The sequence below is a fragment of the Jaculus jaculus genome, chromosome 1 (genome assembly GCF_020740685.1).
Source record: "Jaculus jaculus isolate mJacJac1 chromosome 1, mJacJac1.mat.Y.cur, whole genome shotgun sequence".
Lineage (NCBI taxonomy): Eukaryota > Metazoa > Chordata > Mammalia > Rodentia > Dipodidae > Jaculus > Jaculus jaculus.
This window is the reverse complement of record NC_059102.1, coordinates 301064060-301082080: the sequence shown is the minus strand read 5'-3', so window position 1 is coordinate 301082080 and position 18021 is coordinate 301064060. Positions and strand designations below refer to the sequence as shown.

The following is an 18021-nucleotide window of genomic DNA, read 5'->3' as shown; positions in this document are numbered from 1 at the left end:
CAGAAGGTAATGCCTGTCTGAAGTCTCTAGGCCCAGCACAACCGTTTTCCCTCTGGAATCAGCAAGTGCCAAAGATGAGTGAAAATGGAAAGGTGCAGAAAAACAACAAACCAGGAATCAACCAAAAACATTTTAAAACCTCAGAGAAGATTCTTTTCAAGTTTGTGGTTTGGTTTTAAGATCTGCTATCCAGTGACCACCACAGTGGGTGACCTAGAAGTTGAACTGCTTGGCTCAGGCACAGATTGTGTAGGTGCCCAGAAAGCAGATTAGGGAGGGATTTCTGCAGCCCAAATTATGCTGCACTGCAGAGAGATCCTGTCAGGTTATCCTTCACCAGTGGGCAGTGGTTAGGCTGAGTAGTTTGGAGTTTTTGAATGAAAAAGCTACTAGGGGAGATCTTTCTCTCTATCTCTCTCTCTTTCTCTCTCTCTTTGCTCTGCCAGTCATTATGTCTTTCTGCTCAACCTATCTCTGTCTGTCATGGCCAACTTTGTATTTTATTCTGTCACCTGTTTTTACTCTATATCTATCAATCTATCTACCTATCTAATCTATCTATCTATCTATCTATCTATCTATCTATCTATCTATCTATCTGTCTGTCTGTCTGTCTGTCTGTCTGTCTGTCATCTATCTATCTGTCATCTATCTATCTGTAATCTATCTGTCCTCAATCATACTTGTCTCTCCATAATCCCCTTTTATTCTTCTTGTTTCAAAATACTTTCTTATGGATCTACTGGATCCATAACAATCCATACAATCCTCCTATCTTGAGACTATTTCTTAGATTTTTAGAATTGCTGAATTTTCTGAAAGACCTTATTTCCTTACTAGCATTTAGCTTTACTTATTTTTCCTTAAAAAAAAGACAGGTTCAAATTAATTTTACAGTGCCCATATATATAACCCCCTTACTAAACAAACAACAGTTATTATTAGGCAAAACTAATAATCTTTTTGAACTTTCTAGTACTTTGGATTCCTTTCCTGGGGCATGCTCAATGCATATCAGAGATATGAGTAGTGCCTGGGTTCCTCAGATGAGTTTTGTCCTATAAGAGAGCCTTATGTTCATGTGGCCAGAGGAGTGTCGCACACAGTATAACCAAGGTGATATGAAGGTAGAGTTTCCTGTTACCAAATTTTCTATACCATTTACTCCTTTCCTTCCACATCTAAGAACATAAAATTATTTTTAAAAGGAGCTACGACTTTACCTTTTAAGCTATCTTTGAATAATAACTTTCTAATTATATTGTCAATTCTAGAATTTTCTCTATCCCTATGTATGCCAAAAGTATATTTTTAATAAACACTTCAAAATGTATTTTCTAAAACTTCATCTGAGACTTTTTAGAAAGCATGTAAGCATGTGCTCTTATAGATTCTTCATAAAGTAAAAATGCACAATGCACCCAAGAATGACATAATATTGACAGTTTCTGTGAAACCAAAGCCAAAATACTAATTCCCATTTCTATAAGAACCCATTTAAAGAGCACATATCACATGTTCTAGCCTCTAAATTTCAAAAAGGTACAATTCACTGTATGCCAAGGCATAAAAGTGTATGTTTATTTTAAAATCAATTCTTCTGTTTTTATGCCTATAGTATAAGTTGGATACAAAGTATTTCTTTGGGAAAATAAGACTTGCTGGATATGGAGACTTATATACAATAAATGCTGTCCTATGTGTTTTTACATGATTTTATTTACTTCATAGTAACCATGTGAGGTAGTGTCTCCATTCCTCAGTGATGGAGAAAAGGACCCCAGATTGAGACAAGGAATGGATTAGATGGCTCAAATTTATCTATCTAGGAAAAACTGAACCAATAACAAAACCTAGGGCTTCTGCCAGTTCAGCGCTCAGTCTCTCTCTCTCTCTCTCTCTCTCTCTCTCTCTCTCTCTCTCTCTCTCTCTCTCTCTCTCATGCTTTGTCTTGGTTCTTCTTTGTCTCAGTCTAGATTGATGCGCATGTGTGCAGACTCAGGCGAGTCTCTGCTGCTGCTATGCCAAGAGTTGTGCTTCTAGCAGCTATTGTGGGATATACTTGGGCTTCAACTGAAAATGAAACTTGGCTACCTTTTCTGTGTTACTTGGAGAGGAAACGCACCAGACTTAGTGTCCCATAACTTGATCAAATCTCATCTCTCTGGTTTGTATAGCTCAAAGGTACACTGCGTGTGTGCTCATTTTGTGAGTCCCACCTCGAGTTTCACTGCTTAAGCAGTGGCCTGGGAGTCCTGCTGTAACCTCTCCCACACAACACGACACAGAGTTAATGCCCTCAGAAACGGGCTTCAAACTGTACAGAAATTTGGAATTCAAAGAACAAAGGGATTTACTGTGTGGAGATTCAAAATGTCTTGGAAGTTCTTAGTTTGGAGAAGCCCATATTTGCCAAAAATCCTACCTATGCTAAATAGTTTGGAGTTTGTGGAAGACTGAGCTCTGCTGTTTCTTCATGAAACCATTCCACACTTCAGTTCTGAGGCCTACTAAGGTAAAGCCACCAGGTACTTGTTTGGATTCTGTTCCTGACTCAGGAAATGAGCTTTCTTCCATCTTAGGTCTCTTTTGTGGTATATGAAAAGGAAGACGTAATAGAAGTTCCCAACAGGCTTTGATGTCATTTGTTGCTTGGGTCAAGAGCTTTGGGTTAAGCTATTAGTTTCCTTGGAATATATTTCATGTCTAACCTAACCCATCCAGGGACAGAGGGCTTCATGTTGGAAACTACAACTAATGGGGCTGATGTACCTACAAAGGGGTATTTATTACTTCAAGGAGGATATAGAAAAGGCAGGCAGAGGAGAAACTGTGCAAAGAAAGTATGGCTGGTCTTCCAGAGGAGAAGAGGAAAAAGGGAAAGCTGTGCTGCTTTGACCACTGCAGATGATAAAATCATTCTAATTAAGCCAGTAGTGCAAATGGACACTGAGTAGATGTACTGCCAAGACTCGGGAAACCCATCTGTGGACAAGAAAGAATTCTTGTTAAAATGGAAAACATGTTTTGCCCTCCTGTTTCCTACTTGAAAGGAGGTCCTTGCCAATTATATGTGCTCTGCTATGTCCTGGGAACAAGTTTCCTGGAGTTGCCTCACTCTAGAACCCAACAGAAAGCCACCAAAAGCCACATAGAACTTCATAAAGTCTCCCTGATTCTAAGAATGAAGTACCCATACAACATCAGGAGAAGTTGGGCATCATGCTCAACAGAAATTTGGAGTGATGCCTAGTTATATGAAATGAAACAATGGAACAGTGATTATATTAAATAAATTCTTTGTGGACAGTAAGCACTGAATCCTTAGCAGTGGTAAGCAGATGGCCGTTTTTCATCCTCTAGCCTCTATGATGCTTTCTTTTCTCTTAAAGTATTCCCTGGGAAAGTTTCCATAGCTTGTGTCGAAAGTCTATTGTAGGGCCAGTCAACTTATCTGTCTCAGAATATGCCATATAAACAACTGGATTTCTCTTACATCAGTGTTGGCTTATTTTCTGGCTAGGGCCAGGGTTTATAAGCTTGGTACACACACATGAATGAATTGTCAGGGTTTAACCTCAGAAGCAATGTGAATTTTATAATAGCCTCTCCCCCATGTTATAGTTCATGCAAGGGTGTGAGAAAGTGGTGAGCATGTGGCCAGGGGGGCAGAAGAATGTACACTCAGATCCTTGGGCAATTTGCAACAACTTTTCTTACATTGGTGTAAAGGAGATGTAGATTGGCTAGGTAGAGACTTATTATCTCCACCAGTGTTTTCTTTGATTGGTCATTTTGAGAAAGTTTAAGAGACAGGTCCAAGTAAGGCACGATGGGAGCCCTTGAGAGGTAGAGGCAGGAGGACTAGGAGTATAAGGTCATCCTCTGGTAAATAATGAGCTCTAGGTCAGCTTGGGCTGTATAAGACACTTTTTTAAGACAACGTAAATAAACAGATCCATGTAAGTGAAACGGATGTTGAAAGCAGTTTCAGAAAAAGATAGGACACTCAGTAGTTGGAAATTGTCTTCTTCTATCTCTTCTTGAGGTTTACTGCTACCTTGGGTACTTTTCTATGCCTACTCCACATATTTACCATTTACAAAAAAAAAAAAGAAGAAGCTCTTACTTTAAGTGAAGAACTTCCTGAAAGTAATAGAAATGAGATGAGCACAGACCTTGATTGCCTGTAGAAGCAATGGCTCATTTCCATATGTGCTTATTATACCTAGGTATGTTTCAGTAGACCAGGAGTTGCCACAGAAATTTTTCTTTTCTTGGCATCTGATGGCCGGGCTCCTGGGGAGCATCCACAGCCAACAGTTACCCTCTACCTGACTGATGTCAGTGGAAGCAACCACTCTCTTGGTGAGTCTGAGTATTATTTCTTTAGAACCACTATAAGGCTTTCCACTGGAACCAGAATAACTTCGATGTCTACCTCTGATATTGTTTATGAATTTGTCTGTATCACATAGCTATTGATAAGATAGAACAAGTGCCAGATATGGAAGCATGGTACTAGAATGACTCAAGATAGTATTCATCACCTTATTTCTCTTCAGGAACCTATGAACTATCCTGCAAACATAACCCACTGGTTGTCAATGTGACCCGTCATGTACATGTCCTCTCCCACCGTGCTGCCTCTCTGCTGCTGAACTTTTCATCTGCACTGGTGGGCATCTCAGCGGTGGCTCTAAGGACATCTTCCCACAGCAGTTCTTCAGCTCTCAGTGACTGTATTCAAGAGCAAAGCCATCAGGGAAAGAGGTACAATGTCTTCCTCTCTTCTCTCTCTTTCTTTAGGCTGTGATATCATAATATCATGCCATGTAAGCACATAGTACTGTGTATAAAGTGATTACTTTATCACTAAAAGTGGGATTTAGGAGCTACTAAAAAGTCCAAGGAAGCAAGCAAAGAAAAGCTTGTAGAAGGCACACTTGGACTGTATAGATTTTTTTTTAAATTTCTTTGGCTACGCATGATTTTTATGTAAATATTTAACATCTTTACAAGGTCTTAACATCTTTTTAACATATAAAACCACTGACTTCAAATCAACATTGTTATATAAACTGCCAAAAAATTCTCTGCCAAAAACTCAATGTTCCTCAAGCAGTGTATATGTTTCCACTTGTTCCCACCTGGACAGTGTATACAGCACATTTAATAATTACTTGAAAAAGCATGCCACATAGTCACTTAGGGCTACATATGGAAATGGGGGCTATATTAGCACTGTGTGTCTTTCTGTAGGCATCTGTGATTGTCATCACCTAGACAAATGAGGGTCACTGAGTTCTCCACAGCAGCTAGAACGGTACTCTACATTGTCCAAGTGCCCAAAATTGGAAGCAAAGAGCACCCCAAATTCCACAACTTATGCTGCAGTAAAATCACCTGTCAATGGTCCAATCAAGTATGTGGAACAAAAGTTTAACAGTTTCATACTGTCAGGGTTGGAGATAAGACCACCTGCTAATTACTAAGTCATTAGGAATTTGATCCTAAAACCTAGGCTTCCAAACTTCTGCTTCAAGAAGGTAGTGTTCCACCATATCCACTCCAGACATAGTAGAAACTAGCCCTGAGAGGAATGGACAGTAGATAGTGGAATATACTAGTTTTCTATTTCTGTATAGAAAACCATACCAAATTTAGTGATTTAATCTGATGAACATTGCTACACTGTTTGTGTGGATGCTATATGCAGCTCAGGTGGGTGCCCAAAGCTTAAGATCTCTTACGAGGTTACATTCAAGCTCTTGGCCAAGCTAGTTACCTTAAGCTTCAAAGGGAGTTGAGTAATGAATTCCCAAGCTTTCCAGCTTAACTACTATCAGCATCAAAAGATCCACATCCAAGCTCACTAACATAGGGGTTGGCTCTGGGCATGGTCACATAGGTATGACTCAGTTTGCTATCTGTGTGTCTCTCCATAAACTGAGTATCTCAGACAAGGTAGCTAATGAAACAAGAGAAAAACACAATGAGAGGGGGTGAGTAGTTGACAGAATTTCCATGAGGGAAGCCACAGTCTTTTGTAATAACTGAATACTGAAGTGAGAGACTATTACTTCTGGCATGTTCTATCCATGGGAAATGAGTAAGTCTAGCCCATACTCAAGGAAAAGGGCTTGCATGAGGACACAAATCCCTGGGGATCATCTTAGAGGCTATCTACCACATACAGTGATGGCAGCTAATGTTAACTGAGCACCTAGTATCTGAGGGGTATTATGTTAAGTGTCAGGAAGAGAGACACAATAGGGGAAAAAGTCACAGGTCTAGATACTGTACCTTATAATATTAGCTACTTCCTTCTCAGTTTTAATATCTTCTTACTGAGTATGCACCTTCACACATTAACATGAAAACTCATACTATAAAACTATCATAGCTTGCCAGGTGTAGTAGCACATGCCTTTAATCCTAGCACCCAGGAGGCACAGGTAGGAGGATCACCATGAGTTCAAGGCCACCCAGAGACTATTCCAGGTCAGCCTGAGCTAGAGCAAGACCCTACCTTGAAAAACCAAATATATATATAAATATTAGCTAACTATAATTATTACCTCTTCCTCATGATGGCTGGAGTAAAGCCATGTAGAATTTCTTTCAGGTCCATAAACTATATGTTCTTGATGAGTCTGTGAACATAATGCTCCTACTATCATGAATGCTGTCCAGTCCTTCTTATGTCAACTCATACTTCGCCATCGAGACTCACCTTCTTTGAAGTTCTGGAAAAATCTTACTGTTTCCATGGGACAGGCTACATGAAGCAAGCCATAGAAAAGTGGCATCACATTGGGTGGTAACTGTTTTTTCTTTTTTACTTGTTGTTCTTTCCCATTAAACTTAGGCTGTCTATAATGAGACTTCTGCTCAGTATCTGTGAATCTGTACCAGAGGCCTGGCAAACAATAGAAAGAAGAAACTGTATTGCATGACAGTTGTTGATTTTCAATGTTCTGTGGAACAGAAATAAACAACAAAACCAATAAAGTACAAGTCACAAGCTCTGTAGACATGAAGGACAAGCACTCCCCTTGCCGTCATGGCTGTGAAATGTCAGCGAAGAAGTTGATTAATTGTGATCATTGCTGTTGGTTCTTCACCTCCTTTCATGTGACACTGTGGGAAAAACAAGTTTTATATGCATGCATGCAAACCAGTGGAAATAGGATACTGTTCTCCAGTTTACACTGAGTGTATCTGGAATGCATAAGCATTTCCAAACCACATGTGACTGACAGGGTCCATGCAAATTGGCTTTTCCTTCTCAACCAGTAGATCAGAGGGGGAAAAATAGTAAATTTTTATACATGGGAAACCTAATAGGCCACATATATTTTTGTTATGAATATATTTTATATATGAATCCATACATACTTATAAAATATAGAAGTCATTCTGTTACCTCACCAACCACTGTTGTATGTGTAGATGAACCAAAACATGAAACCCTCAAATTCTGGGCATGGTAAAAGACATTTCTGGCTACCTCCTTCTTAATCCTTGTGACCCAAATTCCATTAATACTTACATGGGAAAGGGAGGCTGACAGATGTCTGGCAGTATAAGATGCGTTATCCAGTTTGTATTTAACTATTAATGACCATTGGCCTGTCTCTTCTACAACACTATATCTTCATCCAACCTGATTGGCCACCAGAAACTCACTTAAATGCCAGTAAACTTAACTCTGGTTATCCTGTAAATTTTCAGAATCTTTTCCTTGGACAAAGTAATTTCTCCCTATCTCCCATTGAAAACAATTAATACAGAAAAGTATAAAAACTTCCACCAAAATAAAAATCCAACTTTGGTCCTAAGAATCCTGAACACAACAAAAGTATAATGAAGTTAAATCAAGGGATAAAATCATTTGTATGTTGTATTCCTTAAAAAACAACTTAGAGAACATTTTAGACACAACATCACTCTTTCCAGTTCTGTCCATTTTAGGGAAAGGTCCTATACAACCTGACACAGCATCAGGATCAGAATCAACACCCCACCTGTCCTGGGCCTGTGTTGATGACTTTGGGAAAAGGAACCTCTTTTTCATAGTGTGCTGGGATTTTTAGGTACATGTGAGGAAGACTCCAGGCACTTGTATGTTAATTTATCTGAGTGAGTTAACTTACACAAGATCAGGACTTTGGAAACTCACAAGGTGAAATCTAGAAGAACGTATCAATAGACAAGAATTGCTGTTGGACATGCAGCTTCTTCCATGGTGGGATTCGTCCTTGCAGTCAATAGGCATAATGGAAAATATGATTGTAACTTTGCTGATCCTATCTCATATCATATCCAAAGACTGCCCAGGACATGACGGAATTAGTCATTGAGACTCTTAACCATTTACCTCTTTAAGACAATGTGTGCATTTCTTTCTAGTTACTTGGATTGCCCCCATCTACTTGTCCCTGGGCTTGAGAGAAGATAGTATAAACCTTTCAGACCATCACAGCCCTCCTTTACAAGTTTCCCTGTTTCAAACAGTGCTTTCTTCAGCCTTGATGTTACATGATTAGGTGTATGGCTTCTTGCAACCGTTTGGTCTTTATTAGGGTTCTACCCCTTGCCAAACCTTTTGCTTCTTTTGCTTTTGGCTTTGAATTCTACATTGTCTGGAAATCAAATTTCCATCCCTGTTTTCATTTTGTTTGTATTTGTTTGATAAATATTTGCTCCTCTTTCATTTTCAACCTTTTTTTAACATCACTGCCAATATGCTCAGGGCACATTGCTTCACTGAACTGTTTATAAAGACAGTAGTATCATGTAATACTTGCCAAGATTTTATTCTGAGAAATTATATTATAAACTTAACCTCCAGAAGCCTTTCACACACTATGGGATTTTTGGCATTAGGATATTTAACCCAAGAATGCAAAGGGTTTTTCAGCACCTCACCCCATCTCAGCCAGAACCTGTCCTTCCTCACCTGGCATCGGGAACATGCATGTAGAGGGCGAGGCTGATGGGATAGTGGACAGAGAACAGACCTCCAGTCAACAGAAAGCAATGCTCAGCTTGCTGCTCTTTAAGGGAACAGGGTAGGGAGAAGCAATGATTTGCTTACCTTTTATTTCTTGGTGCTTATTTTATGTTTTCTTTTGTTTTATGGTACTTGGAATTAAAAGAGGGCCTTGCTCATGTTAGGCAAGTGCTCTACCACTGTGTTCTACCACTGAACTCCCAGTCCTGTTTACCTCTATTCATAAAGACAATGTAGGAGAAGAATAAATATGTATTTCCTTAGTTCATGCTTTGGATTTAATCCCAGTACAATTTCCAATCAAGAGGAATCCCTTCAGATTCTGGCTGCCAATTTTGTTTCTCGATTTTGATAAGGGTTTCATTATTTTTTCTCTGTAGAGTTGAAATTTAGGTAGGAAACAGGGGCAATGCCGCAGGGTACTCTTACAATTTATTTTTTATTTTTTTATTAATTAGTTTTGTCAGTTTGGTACAATTATTAGACTCATCCGTGACCTGCCACCTGCTCCTTGTCCCCCCTTGTTGAGGTATATGGGTCATGCATTGTGGAGTTAGCCCACAGTTATGGGTAGGATAAATGTCTCTGCATATCATGACCCCACATGTGTCTCTGACATTCTTTCCTCCCCCTCTTCTGCAAAATTTCCCTGAGCCATGTTGGGTTCCTTTTTGGTCTGCTTCAATGATGAGGTCTTGGGGGCCTCTGATTTGGTAGGAGTTGATTTTTCTCTGTGTTGATCTCCTTCACCCTTGTGCTTGTACCAGTTCACCAAGAAACCACCCTTGCTTGTTTTGCCAATTTTTCTTAGTTTCAGCCAGGGCCTTTTTGAGGTATGATGGGATGGTTCTCTCCTTAGGATCTACATCTATCTGAAAAAGAGAAGATTCTCAAATGGAGAGCAAGTTAGCACCAGGACAAATGAGATAACCCTTACCTTTTTTTTACAGAGAATTTAATAGGTATAGGCCCTCTTATAGCCCATGATTGATGGCAGCTTGATAATGGAGAGCAGGTTTATGTTTGGATATGGTTCTGAGTTGTTTCCCAGCTCCAGCTATGGGTCCCGTACCACTGAGGGGATCATTTAGCCGAATCAAAAGCAGTTGAATCCCCATCATGCCTGTGTGACACTATTTCACTTGTGTGGGCATCTCAACAGGTTATTTGCTGCTAAGTAGGTTAGGCCATGAGTTGCTTGGACAGATATTGGTCATTTTCCCCCAGTCGCCCATGTAGCACCTTCTGGCACTAGACGTGCTGACTGGGGTCTGACTCTCTTCCAGCTTCCAGCCATGCCATTCCATTTTACGTGTCAACTGCATAAGGTGTCTTCAGCAGTAGGGTCTGACCACTAACCTTTGGTGGGTCATCAAGTACTCAGACAGAAATATGTCTTTCTTTTAGGAAACCTTGTAGGTCTCTCTGATCAAAAGCTCGTTGTAGATGATAGCCACATGCTGGTACTGGGAGTTACAGGTCAGTGCCCACTAATAGAAGGAAGAAAAAGATAACTAATATAAAAGTGTTAGAGAGAAGAGAGAGAAAGAGAGAGGGAGGGAAGGAGACTGTAAAAGAGTAAGGTCAGTCTTCATCATACCCTATCCAGTATCTTGTGGTTCAGGTGCTCCCCCTGAAGACATGGTGAAGGTTCAGCTATTTGGTCTGCCTTTTAGGAAGTAGAATTTTATGGTACCATTGCTGTTTGGGTCTAGTTTTGTGTTTCCCACACCCTCCGTTGCCCTCCCCTCTCTTCCCACCCATCCTATTGTCTAGTCCACGAGATGCTTGCTGGGTATGTAAGGCATCTTGGGTAGATTCAGGTTAGGTGCTGTAGATGAGTGAGACTATGTGGTGATTTTATTTTTCTGTGATTGGGTAAGTTCACTGAGAATGATCTGTTCCAGGTTCAACTATATTTCCTCAAATTTCATTGTGTCATTTTTTCTTACTGCTGTATAGAATTCCATTGTGTAGATATACCACATCTTAGTTATCCATTCTTCTAGTGATGGACATCTGGGTTGATTCCAGCTCTTAGCTATTACAAATTGAGCCACTATAAACATGGTTGAGCAAATCTCTCTGGCCTGTGGTTTGAAGGTTTTAGGTTAGATGCCCAGTAAGGGAATAACTGGGTCTGTTGGTATCTCTATAGTCAGCTTTTTCAGGAGTCTCCATATTGCTTCCCAAAGTGATTGTACCATCCTATATTCCCACCAACAGTGGATGAGTATTCCTACTTCTCCACATCCTCACCAGCAGTTATTTTCATTTGATTTTTTGATGTTTGCTATCCTTATTAGGGTAAGGTGGAATCTCATGATGAGCATTTTCTTAAGTGTCTGTTTGCCATTTGTAGTTCTTCCTCTGTGAACTGCCTTTTCAGCATTTTGCCCCATTTTGTGAGTGGGGTGTTCGATTTTTTACTGTTTTGGTTTTTGAGTTCTTTGAAGATTCTAGAGATTAGGCTTCTGTCAGTTGGATAACCAGCAAATATTTTCTCCCATTCTGTGGGTAATCTATTGCCTTTGCTTATTGTATGCTTGTCTGTAAAGAAACTCTTCAGTTTCATGTGATCCCATTGTTTGAGTGACTGTTTAAGATCGTGAGCTACTGGGGTTTTGTTCAGGAAGTCTTATGATTATAAGTAACATCAGTGAAGATGGAGTTTGTAGTACAAGACAGTGTTGTTGGAGCAGAATCCATACAAGCTGCCACTACTCCCTATCTTTATTCTGTTGTCATCCTCCTTTTAGAAGGTATCAGCAAATCTATTGACTCTCCATTCCAAATCCATACTCATTGCCTGAATTTTAATACCAGATGTGGGGTTCATTAATATTTATCCTTTATCAATGGGGACCTTGTTTTCTGTATTCAAGAGGACTGCTAGGACATACTTATACCATGGTGTGAAGAATACCTTCAGCCAAGTACAGTAGCCCCTGGGTTTCTCAGAGCATCTGTTTTGATTGGATATTCATTACAATGAGCCACAAGTTACAACTTGATCCACAGTGATGTCACTGCATGCCACAGACTACTAGCATCCAATATTTCATTAACAAGCTGATTGGCATGACACTTGAGTCTCAAAACACAACCAAAGTTACCACCAAATCCCATCTTTGTAAATTTGCCTACTAGGGCCACTCCTAATACCATTCCATGTCAGTTGAGGTCCAGTCCAGACATGGTAATTAGAACAGGGAATGTGCACATATTTACTAACTAGCAACAGGGATTAATGTTTGAGGTATAAAAAGCACTCTGAAAAATAGAAGAATGATGAGTAAATAAAGCAACCATTACTTATAACTGAAGAAAGAGTATCTAAGGAAGGAGCAATTGTGAAAAAGTTTCCCCGCCCAAAGCCGGGATTCAGTTCTCTGCAGAATGTGGCCTGTGCACACTGGATGCAGAGACATTGATTGGGGAATTTCCAAAGGATAGAGCTGCCAACTAGGAACCCCACCACCTGCAGTGCATGATAACTCCTTATCATGTTCAGCCCTGGGAGCTATTGGGACTTGTTGAGAAGCTGCCTTTGAGGTGTTGCTGAAACATTCTGGGAGGCCACCTCTGGGCAATGATGAACTTGATAAGAAGTGCCTTCTAGGGTCCATGGAATGTTGTTGGGAAGCTAGCTGGATTGCTGGTGGAACTTGTGGTGGCAGAGCACCATTGCAACTCCTTATATGATGAGCATTGCTGGCTGTCCTTCACACTGCTGCATGCTCAGAGCTATGAAAGCAGGGAGACGAGGTCACATGGGAGGGAATAAGATAAGCCTTTTATCCCCACTGTGTCATTGGAGTGCTCTCTGCTGAGGAAACATGATGTAATGTTAGCTGGCAAAAAAGGGAATGCTCACAGTCCAGCTCTAATATTGCAGAGTAAGGCCATGAGGCATGGATTTGGAACTAAGCAGCAATACATTGATAACTGGCAGCAAAGGTCTTGTCAAATAAACACACACACACACACACACACACACACACACACACACACAAATCCCTTTCTCTTTGCCTTTTAAGGTAGAATTTCCTTTAAGTTACTGGCTTCAATATAAAGATCATTTTTCAATACAACTTCTAAAGCAGAGTAAGCTAACTAAAAGTGTATATTTTAGTCTTTTAATGTTTGTGATTTATTTTAAATCCAAAGCAAAAATAAAGTATAAAAATTCGTTGGCTTATTTAGAAGGTATATATTCTGATTGAGATGGAAAACAATAGATGTTTATAAAATTATAGTGGGGACTGACTTTGCCTTAAATAATCATTTACCAAGGCCAAATATTCTACTATAAAACTGCATAGAATATTAACTTTTTCAAATGACTATTAATGTAGCCACTTGGGAGTTTTTCTACTTATTACTTGCTACAGATAGATAGCTATATAGATAGGCCAAAGATTAATATTCATGTTTTAATACTTTTATGAGTGTAGAGAATGGAAAATTATTTTATAACTATTTAGTATTGATACAATGGATGTGTATATATGTGTAACCATATATTGTGAAATTCTTCTTTAAGTAAAATATTTAATATGAATATAAACTTTCTTTTTCATTTTTTTTTTAAATATTGAGAGACACACACACACAGAGAGAAAGACAGGTGCAACAGGGCCTACTGCAATGGCAAACAAACTCCAGACACATGTTCGATTTTGTGTTGGTGCTGGGGAATTGAACCTGGACTGTCAGTCTTTGCAAGCATCTTTAAACAGTGATCCATCCCTCTAGCCCCAAGTTGTTTGTTTTCCTACTTTTTTTTTTTTTTTTATAGGATAAGTACTCACTCTATCCCAGGCTGACCTGGATCTCTGTAGTTTCAGGCTGGCTTTGAACTAACAGCCATCCTCCTACCTCTGCCTCCAAGTGTTGGGATAAAAGGTGTGTACTACCAGGCTCAACTGTTCTTAAGAGATTTTTTAAAGCATTTTATTTATTTTTTAAAATATATATTTTTTTTATTTGAGAGATATATGGAAATAGGCAGGTACAGTGAGAGAATAGGCATACCATGGCCTCCAGAGACATGCACCCCCTTGTGCATTTGGCTTACATGGGTCCTGGGGAATCAAAACTGGGTCCTTTGGCTTTGCATGCAAATGCCTTAACTGCTAAGCCATATCTCCAACCCAAAGCATTTTATTGACAATCTCCATATACATAGTCAATATATCATGATCAAAATAACCTCCCACATCTTTCCCTCTTTCCCCCCTCTATGTTCTCCCTCCCTGAATCCCTTTTCTTTACAAGAATCTCTTCAATTATTTTTTAAAAATATTTTTTATTTATTTATTTGAGAGTGACAGACAGAGAAAGAGGGAGAGAGAGAGAAAGAATGGGTGTGTCAGAGCTTCCAGCCACTGCAAACGAACTCCAGATGCATGTGCCCCCTTGTGCAACTGGCTAATGTGGGTCCTGGGGAATCGAGCCTCGAACTAGAGTCCTTAGGCTTCACAAGCAAGCACTTAACCACTAAGCCATCTCTCCAGCCCAGTCTCTTCAATTTTGATGTCATCACTTTCCCTCCTATTAGGCAAGTCTTGTGTCTTTTGGAAATTCCATTCTTTTTGTTTTGCTTTGTTTTTTTTCAAGGTAGGGTTTCACTCTAGCCCAGGTTGGTCTGGAATTCACAACGGAGTCTCGAGATGGCATCGAACTCACAGCGATCCTCCTACCTCTACCTCCTGAGTGCTGGTCTTAAAGGCGTGAACCACCACACCCAGCTAATTCCATTCTTTACTGCTTCTTACCCTGGGCCTTGGAGAGTGTGATATTTAAATCTAAACACCCCACTATCACTTCCTCTCAGTACTTGGGTGAATTTTGAGTCATCCCAGTCATCACTACCACCTGAAAAGACAAAAAAAGTGAGCGCACAAACATAAGTATTTATAGGACAGCATAAGTGGACATATTATATCCATTTGGTTGGATAACAGTGTAGTTTCCACCCTAGTGTTTATGAATGATTTTTAAAGGAGGCTTATATGTGGTTTTTGCTAGTATATATGTATGAGTGTGTATATAAAACCACAATGTGCCAGAAATCATTTTTATTGAAAAACCTTAAGTGTATAGAACACAGTCACCTTATTTTATCTCAGCAAAATTAAGATTGCAAACCATGTAATTAATTTCCCATAAGAAAAGCTTCAATAATAAGCATGATAAGTTGTTGCTACTAATTTTCAAGAAACCTGTCGCCCTCTGTCAAAGTGCATTTTGATTGTTAAAACAGGAGTTTGACTAGCCCCAGAGTAATCAAAGAGCAGAGGAACTTTAATACAGGCAGTACAGGTAGTTCAGAAATGTTGGATAGAGCAAGTTATAAAGGAGGGAGTTGTGAAGCTACTTTGACTTTTTAAAAATGTTTTTGCCAGGCATGGTGGCGCACACCTTTAATCCCAGCACTTGGGAGGCAGAGGTAGGAGGATCGCCTAGAGTTCAAGGATACCCTGAGATTACAGCCTAAACCAGAATGAGACCCTGCCTCAAACCCCTGCCCCCCCCAAAAAAAAAGGTTTTCTTAGTTATGGACATAGTATGTAAACAACACATGTTGGTACCACCTTTCCCTTATCCCTGCCCCTTTTCTGAAGAAGCCCTCCGCATTGGGGATGCAGGTCAACCCCATGGAGGTTGTGGGTCATGCATTGTAGGGGCAGCCATCAGTTATGGGGATAGGCAATGTCTCTGTGCAAAATGTCCCAACTTGTGGCTCAACAATCTTCCTGCCCAGTCTTCCGCAAAATTACCTGAGCCATGTTGGGTGCATTTTAAGTCTACTTCAGTGACTTTTAAGGGATGTTTGGCAAAAGTTAGATCTAACTAAGAACAATTTTATGGGCAGAATCCAGGAAATTTAGGGTTACTAAAAAAGTTTTGGCCCAGCTTCTATGGACTCCTAGCCCAAATAAAAGAAATCATCCTTAGAAAAAAGAAAATCTGAGAAGAAAATGTGCCACTCTCTATGATATCAAAAGAAAAAATAATCCAGGAAGTAAAGGCATTTTGAAAACCTGATTTAGGTGTGTATTCTTTTAATACTGCTGTATATATAACAGCATCACTACAAAGTTAGCAATTTATACTAATTTATAACTTATAATGTCTCATAGTCATATGTTTAGGCCATACTTAGCTGAGTCTGCTGTAAGGCTACAGGGAAGCATCAGGCAAAAATAAGTTCTTAGCTGCAGACTCCACAGGGAAGGTGACTTCCATGTCCACAGAGTTATTGGAACTTGAATCCAGAACACTGTCAATCTGGGGCCATAGATTTGTGTTGGATGTTGTATGGAAGCTGCTTCCACATCCTTATTGCAAAGTCCTTATACACACCAACCTGTGCATTATAACAAGTTTCTTCAAAACTAGTGAGACAGTCTGCCATCAAGATGACTTGATATGTGCAGAGACATAGGAACAGAAAATGCAAAATGTCGTGGGGTTAGAAGGAAGTCACTAGCACCTGCAACACTCAAGTTGAGATGCTTAAACAAAAGCATGTATTCCAGAAGGCAGGGACCATGCCTGCCTTTTCTAGGTGAATGTGTTCATAGGTCTTGGAGCCATATGCATTTCTGTGTTGCATGCCCTCAGTGAGCCACATAGGATGACCATGGGGTTTGGACCTAGAAGACTGCTTGGGCCACAAAAGGCATATGAGGAAATAGCATATAGGAAGAACACATGAGGGATGAGGAGTGATTCCAAGAGGAAGGTCTTCCCACAGAGGTTCCCCAATTGCTAGGAAGTGGGTTATCTAAGCAGCCTTTTAATCTGTACGATCTTCTCACCTCTCTTTTCTGGAAATAAGAAATCCTGTTTATGAGTGGTCCTTGACCAGAGTTTATTTAAAAGCTTATTGCTCTTTATGTTTTAACCTGCTCCAGAGCCACCTTCTGCATTGCTCAACTGGCATTGCTAACATAGTCATCAAAGTTATATTTAATCAGTAATACAATTTTTCCTAGTAAATGATGATATTACGTAAAACCCCCAAATACAAAAATTTTGGTCAGTATTTAATTTTTTCTGTGTTTTTAATATTTTTCATAATAGGTGAGAGTGTTTCACATTTATATAAAGTAATCTTTTAGGAAAGGTTAATATAATCTGCATTGAACTATAAAACTAATTTTTTGGATGATTTAGCTTTTTAAATGGCTGTGCCTTTCCAAAAAGTATTATTATTATTATTATTAATATTATTATTATTATTATTATTATTATTGAATTTATTAAGTTAGACCACACTTTATTCTACCACACATTTACAAGGGTGTATAAAGATTCCCCTTCTCTTATACATAACTTTCCCATTATCAAATTCCCACATCAGGATGGTACTTTTTTTGTTTGTTTGTTTGTTCTTTTGAAGTAGGGACTTTCTGTAGCCCAGGGTCACCTGGAATTCACTGTGTAGTCTCCAGGTGGTCTCAAACTCATGGCAATCCTTCTACCTCTGCGTCTTAGGTGCTGGGATTAAAGGTGTGTGCCACTACACATGGCCTGGATGACATATATATCTGAGGAACTACAGTATATTACAGTCAAGTCATCCAGAATGATACTCTCTATGAGAGCTCTTTGTTGATGCACATTATTTTTATGTGTATATGCAAGTGCATGTATGTTAGTATGCAGACTTGTAAAGACCAGATAACAGTCTCAGGTGTCAAGCACATGAACACCATCTACCTCCTTTAAGACAGAATCTTTCATTAGTCTGGAACTCACCAACTGGGCTAGATCAGCTAGCCAATAAGCACCAAGGATCCTCCCATCTTTGCCTATTCATAAATAGAATTATCAACAAGTGCCATCAAGTCCAGTATTTTGCACAGGTATTGGGGATTGAACTCAGATCTTTATGCTTGTGAAGAAAGCACTTTACTGAATGAGCTATGCCCCTAGATTTCTAATATTGTACTTTTCATGCCCTAAAACTCCTCTGTATTCTATTCATT

General features: G+C 39.5%; 1 protein-coding gene across 2 annotated transcripts in view; it reads left to right on the top strand.

Moving 5' to 3' along the window:
- Positions 1-18021, top strand: part of Pappa2 (pappalysin 2) — a 253987-nt gene that overhangs the window by 136625 nt on the left and 99341 nt on the right. For both annotated transcript variants that reach the window (XM_045146446.1, XM_004658765.2), the window contains exons 13-14: positions 4233-4368; positions 4566-4773. In XM_045146446.1, the coding sequence (XP_045002381.1) occupies positions 4233-4368; positions 4566-4773 (344 nt within the window). The remainder of the gene's footprint in view (positions 1-4232; positions 4369-4565; positions 4774-18021) is intronic.